This window comes from Rhinopithecus roxellana, chromosome 15, assembly GCF_007565055.1.
Source record: "Rhinopithecus roxellana isolate Shanxi Qingling chromosome 15, ASM756505v1, whole genome shotgun sequence".
Classification (NCBI taxonomy): domain Eukaryota; kingdom Metazoa; phylum Chordata; class Mammalia; order Primates; family Cercopithecidae; genus Rhinopithecus; species Rhinopithecus roxellana.
Genome location: NC_044563.1, coordinates 14,291,518 through 14,303,454, shown reverse-complemented (window position 1 = coordinate 14,303,454; position 11,937 = coordinate 14,291,518). Strand labels below are relative to the sequence as shown.

The 11,937-nt window shown below is 36.0% G+C and overlaps 1 protein-coding gene across 2 annotated transcripts in view; it reads right to left on the bottom strand.

Annotated features, from left to right (window-relative positions):
* Positions 1-218: 218 nt before the first annotated feature.
* API5 (apoptosis inhibitor 5) overlaps positions 219-11,937 on the bottom strand; it is a 32,105-nt gene continuing 20,386 nt past the window's right edge. Inside the window, exons 12-14 of one of the 2 annotated variants that reach the window (XM_010378067.2) lie at positions 9,355-9,431; positions 8,758-8,894; positions 219-2,326 (exon numbers count right to left, since the gene is read on the bottom strand). In XM_010378067.2, coding sequence (XP_010376369.1) covers positions 2,244-2,326; positions 8,758-8,894; positions 9,355-9,431 — 297 coding nt within the window. In that variant the 3' untranslated portion in view covers positions 219-2,243. The remainder of the gene's footprint in view (positions 2,327-8,757; positions 8,895-9,354; positions 9,432-11,937) is intronic. The other variant, XM_010378068.2, reaches the window with a different exon arrangement.

Genomic DNA, 11,937 nt, shown 5'->3' with positions numbered 1-11,937 from the left:
ACCGTGCCACTGCACTCCAGCCTGGGCGACAAAGCAAGGCTCTGTCTCAAAAAAAAAAAAAAAAAAAAAAAAAAAGACTGAACTCCTTGAAGGTAGAGAGCAGTTCTTGTCCGTCTTTATATTTTCAGCCTATTGGCACAGTAGAAGCAATCAATCAATGTTAATGAATATCCAAGAATCTGAAGTTACCATAATTATAACACATCAAGACACAAAACAAAATTACAAAAGGAAATTTATTTCAAAAGCATAAGGGGACATTTACATTTAAACAAGGTGATAAACAGGTGTCTTGCAAAAGAAAAAAAAAATCCATGGCATTAAGTTTTTCATTCAAATTTGGAAGCAAAAATAACCTAAGTTGTGCACTATTGCCTTAGGAAAGGGAAGGGGAAGGGTGAGGGATAAGTGAACAGTCAACTCAGTATCAAACTTGAGAAAGTAAAGTCACTTCTGTGTAGTTTTGAGTTTACAAATATGCTTATAAAGAGGAAAAGTGGTAAAATTATACTTAATGTTCAAATTTATTTAGTTGTAGTCTCAATACAATTTCTGTACTTGAAATGGCTTTGGGCCACTGGCTGATCTATCTCTGAGGTCCAGACTAGCTGGTCGTTTTCAAATGGCAATTTTATATTCCTTTGTTCAGATTCCAAGGGAGTTTAGGTTCAGCTCATGGTCTTTAGGAATGTTTCGAGATTATTGCCACCACTCCATAGCCAAGCTGACCAACTTTTGCTCACTTGTATCATTCTAGTCTTTCAAAACTATTTTCCCCATACACATGTGCAGTAATTCTAATAAAGGAGTTTTGCCTCCTCTGCAGTGTAGAGGTAATGGTAATGAAGACACCTGCATTGGAATCACAAACTATTCCTCAAAAAAATACATCAGACTACTAGAAATGTCATTCAGGCAGTTGTTTTGAATAGCAAACTTGGGGAGGGAAGATTAACTGTGAAACAAAAATATACAAAACATTCAAATGCAGAATAAAGGGTCTATGCTACTAAAAATGCCCATGACATTAAACACTCCACAAACCCCCCATCTGTTGTTTTAACCTAAAAATTCTATTGGCTAACTTATACAATAATTTTGATTAATAACCTGAGAAGTTAAAATCTTGAAAGTGGCAAAAGCAAACCGAGAGAGCATCCCTTACTTATTGGTACCATGTTATCAAGTCACTTTTTCTGGGTAGCCCTGGTTATTAAATCTCCAAATTCTAAATTATACTATCTCTTCTTGTAGAAACCTGTATGTACATCAAATTCAATATTTTGGTTGTATTTCACCAATAGCAACTCCAATTTATCTTTGAAAATGCAGTCTTTATTTTTAGTTTTAAATAACAATAATCATGTAAGTGCAACTGACTTAGAATCCCTTGCTAGTGAGAGTAAAAACCTAAATAACAAGTTAACGGATTCAGCCTCAAACGGATAATCACCGTGTCAGACTACCCGTTCCTGGAATTTAAAAAGTGATTTATGTTGTGTAGTCAAGTTTCACAGCATGCATATATATATATACACACACACACACACACATATATGCTTATGTATGTATGTATATTATACATACACATTTCTATTCAAATAGTAAGATTCCATATTCAAAAGTTTGTATCACAATATATGGAAAAGAATTAAGTAAGCAGTGCAAAGCAACTTACTTTCTCCTAAAAATGTAATGTCATTCCTATATTTTAAGAAAGCTATGTAAGTATTTTGCTTTTATGACATTAGGTAGGAATGCTGCACCACTGCCCAGCAGCTTTATTAAACAATTAAAACAAAATGTTAAGATTGACCATTACTCTTCTCCATATATTGGGCAAAAAACTAAGAGGGAAGAGGAAAATCAGTGACCTTTCAAAACTGATGATCTTTATCAGCAGAACTAGACTGAATTTCATTACATTTTAGAATGAACAGCTCTCAACAACAAATTATCAAGATGTTTAAAAGTAAAAGATTCACAAGTTGAAGTCTGAATAATGATACTGCAAAAACAAGTCAAGATTGCAGACAAAGCATCCAAAAATATCACTGTGGTTTTACCTTGGACACAACCATGGTCTGTTACAAAAGTAGATCATACATACAAAGGTATAAAGAACATTAAGTTTTTAGCTGAAGGCAGCAGTCTGTTTAAAGGGATATCCCCGGCAATCCAATGAGTAGTAGAATTTAAGTATATTAAGCTCATGACAATGCTGAAGAATGCTGATGTCTTATTCAGTAGAGTCTTCCCCGACTACGATTTCCTCGTGTGCCCCAACCTCGGCCACCTCTACTTCCCCTGAAGGCTCCTCTCTGCTCTACGAAAAAGCGAACAAGGGTTTAGGTCTTGTTTAGGATTTCATGGTACAGCAAACACAGAAGAAATGTAGCTCATAACTCTGAATACAGCAGTAGGCCCCATAAGAACAGAACTAATATTCTGCTATTCCATCTACAAATTTAGCCTGTACATAAAACAAGAGCAACGTATATACTGAAGTACATAAGGCAAGGTACCAACTACATTTGTGATAGTTGCTTAATTAAATGTATCCCAGTAACAAAGTTGTTTCAAGGTGATGTTACGGTAACTACACTTTTTTTTGGAGGGTCTTGCTATGTTGTTCAGGCTTGAGTGCAGTGGTGCGTTCACAGTTCAGTTCACCATAACACTGAACTGGACTAGAGTGATCTTTCTGCCTCAGACTCCCCAGTAGCTAGGTCTACAGATGCACACCACGTTTTTTTTTTTTTTTTTTTCTTTTTCTTTTTGTAGCGACGGGGTCTCATTATGTTGCCAGGTGGATCTCAAACTGCGGGCTTCAAGGGATCGTCCTGCCTCAATGCTGGGACTACAGGTGTGAGCCACTGTGCCCTGCCTGTACACTTTTTTAAAAACTTAATTATTCAAATTCACAAATAATAATTCTACATATTCATGGGGTAGCATATTTTGATACAAAGAATGTATAGTTATCAGCTCAGGGTAACAAGCATATCTAACATCTCAAACACCTATAATTTCTTTGTGTTGGGAATATTCACTATCCTCCTATTTGAAAGTATATATTAACTATAGTCATGCTATAGTGGTACAGAACACTAGGACTTATTCCTATGTTATTTTGCATTCTCCCTCATATCTGTCCCTATCCTTTCCTTCCCCCTATCTTCTCAGCCTATAGTGTGTGCTATCCTACTTTTTAATTCTATAGGATTAACTTTTTAACACTTCCACGAGGGAGAACATGCATTAATTTTCCATTGCTGGCTTATTTCACCTACTATAAAGTCCTCCAGTTCCTTCCCTGTTGCTGCAAATGACATTTTTTTTTTTTTTAATGGCTGAATAGTAAGTATCCCATTGTGTATAATACCACATCTTGTTTATCCATTCATCTGCTGATGCACCTGTTGATTCTGGGTTGATTCCATGTCTTGGCCAATGAATAGTGCTACAATAAACATGGGGGTACAAATGTCTGACTTTTAATCACATTTACATATGATTTACATATGATTAAATATGTAAATGAGAAATATCTTCACTGAACTTCCAAACTTCCTCATTGTGGTTTTGATATGCGTCACCCTGATGCTTAGTAATGTTTAGAATTTTTTCATACATTGGCCATTTGTATGTCTTCTTTTGAGAAATGTCTGTTCAGATCCTTTGCCCATTTTTAATCTACATTTGTTTTGCTATTAAGATGTCTGAATATCTTCTATATTCTGAATATTAATCCTCTGTTGGATGAGGAGGTTACAAATATTTTCTCCCATTCTGTAAGTTGTCTTTTCACTGCTGATGGTTTCCTTTGCTGCACAGAAGCTTTTTAATTTGATATGATCCCACTGGTTTATGTTTTTGTTGCCTGTGGTTTTAGGTCTTAGTCATAAAATCTTTTCCCAGACCAATGTCCTGAAGTGCTTCTCCTGTTTTCTCTTATGGTAGTTTTATTGTTTTAGGTCTTACATTTAGGTCTTTGATCCATTTTGAGTTGATTTTTGTACAGGGTGGGAGGTGGGGATCTAGTTTCATTCTTCTGCATATGGATACCCAGTTTTCTCAGCACGATTTATTGAAGAGACTATCCCTTTATTTTGTCCTTCCAATAAGTGCTCTTGCTACCTTTGTAAAAAATCAGTTGGCTGTAGATACGTGGATTAATTTCTGGTTCTCTGTTCTGTTCCACTGGTCTGTATCTATTTTTATGCCAGTATCATGCCGTTTTGGTTACTACATCTTTGATTTATATTTTGAGATCTGGTAGTGTGATAAATACAGCTCTGTTCTTTTTGCTCAGGATTGCTTTGGCTATTTGGGGTCTTGTGGGTCCAAATACATTTTCAGAATTTTTTTTGGTGGCAATTTCTCTGAAGAATGTCATTGTTATTTTGATAGAAGTTGTATTGAATCTGGAGATCACTTTGGGTAGCATGGTCATTTAAAATATATTAATTCCTCTAATCGATGAGTGTGGAGTGTCTTTCAATTTGTTTGTATCCCCTTCAATTTATTTCATCAGTGTTTTGTAGTTTTCCTTGTATAGAAACCTTTTCCAGGCCGAGCGCGGTGGCTCACACCTGTAATGCCAGCACTTTGGGAGGCCAAGGCGGGTGGATCATGAGATCAGGAGACTATTCTGGCTAACACAGTGAAACCCTGTCTCTACTAAAAATACAAAAAATTAGCCGGGCGTGGTGGCGGGCACCTGTAGTCCCAGCTACTCAGAAGGCTGAAGCAGGTGAATGGCATGAACCCGGGAGGCGGAATTTGCAGTGCGCCGAGATGGCGCCACTGCACTCCAGCCTGGGCAACAGAGTGAGACTCTGTCTGAAAAAAAAAAAAAAGAAACCTTTTCCATTCTTGGCTAATTTATTCCTAGATTTTTTTTCATAGCTATTATAAATGGGATTACCTTGATTTCTTTTTCGGCTATTTCACTGATCATGCATAGAAATGCTACTGATTTTTGTATACTAATTTTGTATTTTCTAACTTTTCTAAATTTATCAGTTGTATGAGTTTTTTGGTAGAGTCTTTAGTTTTTTTTTTTTTAAATATATATATATAACATCATGTCATCTGCAAAGAGAAACAATTTGACTTCTTTCCAGTTTGGATGGCCTTTATTTCTTTCTCTTGTCTACTTGCTCTGGCTATGACTTCAGTAACAACTTCTTAGTTCTTTATTTTATTGTCTATCATTACTAAAGATAACTCATATAACTATGAAAAATAAATTATCAATTTCGAAAATCAGGTTAGACTAAAAAATGTCCCTCTGAATGCAATAAATATGCAATTTTTGTTTTGATCACAGTATTTCACGCAACTGGACTCTCACAAATGTAGATCTAAGTGCTGAGTTTTTTTCACTGCTTTACCAGCTACATAAGCTTCTCAGAGTACTGCCAAAAAGGTGCTATGTGTGTATGTGCGTCTGAGTGTGTTTCAGCTACTGATACAAACTAAGCATATCTTTTGCTGAAACATCAAGTCACTTGTGTTATACAGTAGAACAAGTCTCTCTGATCCATTGGTCAGTCAGTCACTTTTATAGCCACAAAGGTGTCGTCCCCGTGAAGAAAACTGATTGAAGCTATCAACAAGGCTGGACTTTTAATCATATGTAAATGAGATCAAATCTCTTCATTAACTTCTAAACTTCCTCATTATAGCAATCTTGTTAGCAGCAATAGAGAGAGCTTGGTTTTGCTGTTTTTGATCCACAATCTTGGAGGCTTGAAAAATACCTTTTCAGTCAATATTGCAATAAATTATTTTGCCATTATGTCTTATTAGGGCGATGTCTTGATTTCTTTTTTTACCCCCCTTTCTGCAGAAAGAAAAGTAATTCAGTTCTAAGACAGGAAACTCAATGGACCTTTCCCCGATTTGGCTAATATTTATCTGTATAATAGAATGGGTCTGATTCAAAGTCACCTTCTTATGCCATGACACATTTTTACAAGTTGATTAGTATGCAAACCATTTGAAAATGAAATCATTATATTTATTATCCTAGTGAACACATTCAGAAAATCAGAGGTGGTTTCTCCAAGGGCAAGAAGCTCCCAGAGACAGATCCAGTAACTATGGGGGCATTAAGGTAGGGCAGTAGCCTTTTGTGGGCCATGACTTCTACATTTTTGACGGTTCAGACTTAGAGCCACCTGTGCAGATGCCTGCACATTTCACCCTACCATACTCATTATTCACACCAACACACTTACTGTCATAGATACCATTATTAGCTTTAAGCCAAAAGACTACTACAGTCCACTCTTTCAATTTTAGTATGAATTTGGATTACCCTCTATTCAGCTGTACCTAATGAGGAAATTAAATACACTGTATGAAGGTACTATTTGATTGATGTAGTTATCTTTTCTATATTGGCTAATGCTTTTTTACCTCCAATTGATACAGCCATTTCTATAGTACAGAGATTCACCAAATTTTCTTCTTTTCGAAGAGTTTCATCCTAAAAATACTTCTGCATTTTCATGATTTTTTCAATGGTTTCAAGCTTACATTTTTTTTAACTCACTGCTCCCAGTTTAAATTAAACTTTAAGGATTATTTTTATATTCCAAAAAGTAAAGAACACAAGTCACAAAATGTAGAACATTTAGTACTTTTAGGTTACTGGGGGAACTTTGTGCACTGGAAGGAAAACTAAACGTGGGTATATGTTTATGAATGCACTGGGAAGTTGAACTAATTTGTGAGAACCAATACCATGTTTGTAAAGCAAAAAACAGAGATACTGGTTAGTAAAGCAATAAACTTGGATACTGAGAACTGCTTTCATTTCAATAGGTGAAATAAAGTCAAGCAAATGCTTCAAATTTTGTTGTGAGAATACCTATGACCTGATAACATTAAATTCTCAAATGTAAAATAATTGCAGAAATTCATTGTTCTTTCCAATAAGAAGAGTCAGATTTTAGTTTGCTTTTGCATGTTTGCTTTGCCCTTCTGTTATTTTGAAGACTGGGAATAACTGAAGTAGTGACTCCTGGATTTTTGTCTTGAGTAAAACTTAGATTATGTTTTTCACATTGACAGTTTTTTTTTTGTTTCTTTTTAAAAAACATTGTATACAATCTAAAGTGTCAGATTTTTCACATTCTTTTTCCACAAGCATTGTATCACCTGATTCTCACTATTGAGTAGGCAATGAGTTTCACACAATAGAATCCTCATGTAAAATCAAATTGACTTGCCCAATAAAAAGGAGTACAATTCTTGTATTGCCACAGCTCTTGATTACTTTCATTAAAGCCACATTCTCCCAGTATGTGAGATAACTGTTGATTTTAAGAACGGTACTGTTAGACACATTAAATCATACAAGTGACAGAGAACGTGATTCAACCAAGTAACAGAGAATCCTTTCCCCTTACAAAATACTTTCACAAATATTGTTATTAGAAGGCTGTAAGAGCTGTTACCTCATTTTCAGATAAGAGGCAAGGAGATGCACATTTACATACTGTTATGTAAGTAAAAGAGTTCAGTGATCATCCTTAAAGATGTGTCAGAGTCTGGAGGGGAAGGGTTCATGTTTCAGTGTAAAATTGGCTTTCTATAATCTGTTTGCTCAAACATTAGAATAATGCAACTGTTACAGAAGTAATTTACTGTTAAAATTATCTCACCTTGGAAACAAAATTACAGGTATGGTTCAGAATCTACTTTTTTTTTTTTTAATTTTAAGAGACAGGGTCTTGCTTGGTCCTGCAGGCTGGAGTGCAGTGGCACCATCATAGCTTACAGCAGCTTTGGCCTCCTGGGCTTCAGCGATCCTCCTGCCTCTCGCCTCCTAAGTAGCTGGGACTACAAGTGCGTGCCACCATACCCAGCTAATTTTTAAATTTTTTTGTAGAAATGGGGTCTTGCTTTGTTTCCCCAGACTGGCCTCAAACTCTTGGGCTCAAGTGATCCTCCCACCTCGGCCTCCCCAAAGTGTTGAGTTTACAGGTGTGAGCTACCACGCCTGCCTAAACTTTGTCTTCTTAAGCAAGGTAAGGAACTGACCTGATATTTCTCTCCATTCTTTTAAAAAAAAAGATCCATGAGGAAATAAGCTAATGAGAGATAAACTTTACTTTTGATTCAATAGCCGTAGGAGAGGATGGACTGGTATGAAGCTCTCCTGGCTCTAATGACTAAAGGGTTTTAGGAAGCACTGATAGGAGGATTGCATTCTGGGTAGAGGGAGAGACTGCAATAGAACACATCTTCCTTGCTAGATGATGGCTGAACATCTGACTCCACTTCTGTGACTTCTTTTCAACTAGCTACAGAAGATGGGAGTATAGGCAGCAAGCTGACAACGTCCAAGAAAGAGCATTCATACTAATATCTCTCAGAAGCTATACCCATCCCTGAGGGAGAATGCACAGAATGCCTTGCCTTGAAGCTGCAACTGGGAAAGCATGGAAAGAATGGTTTGGTCAACTTCTTTTGTTTCTGTTGGTTCCTCTGAATACAAGAGGCATATTTTTCTTTAAGTGCTTACTGTTTAATGTTGCATGCTCAATACAGTGAGCCCACAAGGGTGAATGAGAGAGGAATGGGATAAATCGTTTCCTCAACAGCCCTAGTTCTCCAAGCTAATTCAGAAAAGTCATCGGATAGAACCATGACACTGTATATAATTACTAATTAAAATAAAGTACAACACAATTTCTGCCTAATCTCCCATATTGCTTGTACCCAAACGGAAACGCTCACCATAATTAAAGTTGCCCAAATTGCTGCTATATTTCCCACTGGGAGGGTTATAAATCTGCCTGGCATCTCTTTTTGGTCCTGCTGAAGATTTCTTGGGTGGTGAACCTGAAGTCGTATCTTCACTGGCTCTCTTTTGCCTGAAACAATAGGAAGAACAGCAATTAAAAAACATTCTATTATGCCAAAATCTATCAATACATTTATAATTTAGCATATCAGTTATGAAAGACATCCTAAAGAGGATAATCTCAACAGAAAAAAGGAATTAACATTTGATGTCATCAAATTAACCATAGTTTGGTTATGCAGACAATGTCAGAAGGCATTTACAAGGCTTTAAAATAATCTGAAATATGTAGCTTCATAGACTTACATGCAAGTGACTCACTTTATAAAACGTGTCAGAAAAAAATCGTTTTGTTACAGGAATACAAGTAAGGCCGAAAGTTCCAGGGTTGCCTCCCACCAGTTTATTTTACAAATACTGAAATCAGATTTTTATATGAATCATTTAACACTGCACCCTTTTGAACAGTAAATGTAACTACTGAATTAAGTTTTGGTAATACTCAAATCTCTTTTAAATATATTTCTTACCCAATCTCAACCTTTTGTACAGGTTTCCAGGATAGTGTTACTGTGCTCTTATAAGAAGGAGGAATGTGGAAGAGATCCTGGAGAGACAAAAATCAGACAAGAATTCTAATGTATTTGTTGGTGGCAGGGAGTGGTGGTGAGGGTAGGAAACGAAGACAGATCTTAAAGATTAAATTTAGGAGACAGAGCTTACTGCAACAGAAAATTAAACAGGAACAATTTTGTTTACAAATCATGTCTATTACCTCATTAACATAACTTTGTGCACATAACAAACTGTAGTGTAGCTAATTTTTTTCTAAATGTCAGTATACACTTCAGGATAAAATATATCAATATTTATCCACTTTAATAAACAAAGTCAGCAAATAAATTTTGTTTTGGTTTGTTTTTGCACAGATGCAGTCACCATGGTGCTTTAAGGAAAATACAATGGTGCAATCTGCACGTGCTTTTGCAAATTTTTAAGTCGTTCAAAATTAGAAAAAAATCTAAAGCTTTACTGCCAGCACCATAGGTAAAGTAAAAACAAACACAAAACCACTAAAGCTCTGGCTAATCATGTTTCCCCCTGCCCTAGGAAATATCTGTAAATTATTAATAAGGCAAAAAAAACCCTGTAAGATTTAAATACCAAAGGATCAATGTGCTAGGAATGCAAATGTTTGCTGAATGTGTTAAAATAACCTGGAATTCAAATAATCTAACCTCATAATATCCTCACAACTGAATAAACTGCTAAACACATTTATTCTTAGTAATACATCTTACCAGCTTTACCTTGATTTTTGTATATAGGTAAAATTAAATAAAAGTAAACTTTTCTCCCAGTTAAAACTAATAAAAAAATCATCCCTGGTATATAAACTTAAGTCCAGTGTACTATATAAATGTAGGGAATTGGCCAATGCAACATGCTTTGAATAAAAAATGCTTGAGATTTCTAACTGGAGTGATTTTGCATATTATAATGTTAACTGAAAAAGGGACCACATGAAGAGGAAAGGACAAATCTTCACTTATAAACATGTTAAATCCCAGATGGCAACAGGAAAATGGTGTATAGTTTGGGGATTCATTAAAATCAAAATGAAGTTACGAAATTAGATGAGTCTGCCTGGTAGGTAAAGACTGCAATGTCAAGGATGGATTAAAACATACCTATGTTCTCCCTAAAACCAAAAATTTATGATGTCACGTATTTCTACCCTACTTAAAAACATTTCAAGATTTTCAGGTAAGGCACTTGTGATATTATGTGATATATACAGTTTGCCCACTGTGTCCATGGTTCCTGCATCTGTGGATTCAAGCAACTGTAGATGGAAAATACTCAGAAAAAAATTGCATAAAATTATAAAAAAGCAAAACTTGAATTTACTATGCTGAATCCTTGAGAATGAAGTGATGTGTAGGTACTGTATCAGGTATGTAAAAATAAAATTTAAGGTTCTCCTAAATTTATTATACCAAGGGGAGAAGTTAACTCTTGGAAACTGACTCATAACATAGCTGTTTTCTTCTCTGATGCATGACCGTTGCCTTCCTGACCTCCGTGTTGAGATTGCATGAACCAGAGTCTGCTCTTTACTTAAACCTAGACTAAATGAGGGAGATAGAGACCACTGTGACTATTACCTCTTTAAAATAAAATGTTAATACCCTTAGAGTGTAATCAATAGTAGCCAATCATATATCTATCTGTTAGCCTTTGTATGGAAAATGTCATTCTTTTTAGCACCTCAGTTTATGCCTGTATCAGTTTTTGCCCATATAAACAATCCTCATTTTCTTCCCCATACCAGGAGCACTGAGCATTCTTTGGTGCAATTCTGCTCGCAGATGGCCAATCTCACACTTTGTACTTGAATAAACTCTTTTAATTGGACCCTGGGACTTTTAATTATTTTAGGTTGCTAAGTATGATAAGTAATCTGGAGATGCTTTAAAGTATAGGGGAGGGTTTGTGTAGGTTATATGCAAATACTATGCCATTTAATAAGGGTTAATCTGAGGGTTTTGGTATCCAGGGGGGCCTGCAACCAATCCCCCTTGGATACAGAAGGACTGTATTGACTGCATTTTGGTTTCTGTCCATGATTCCTGGCTTATAGCTCCAATAATTCTTGAAATTTCCTAAGTGACTAGAGCAATATGATTATCTTTTGCTAAAACATTTGGCCCTTTGTTACTGTTTCCTGAAAAGCTCCAGAGCAATAAAGGTGAAAGACAATCTTTTATTTTTAACAAGCATCTTTCAACCACATCTGAGTTTATTTTAATAAGGTGATTTTTGGAAAGTCCCTAGATAACCACAGGATGAGGGAGGTAACTGCCTGGGGAACCTACCACATACTTGTAGGGTTGGAACTCAGTCCAGCCCCACCTCCACGGAGGAGAGAGGGGCTGATTTAACACCAATAAAGGTCTATCTATCACTGATGGCCAATGATTTAATCAATCATGCCTATGTAATGGAGCTTCCATAAAAACAGAAAAGGACTGTGTGTGTGTGTGTGTATGTGTGCGTGTATGAGAGTGAGGGGGGTTGGGTGTTCCAGGACGGAATATGAACAAGAACAC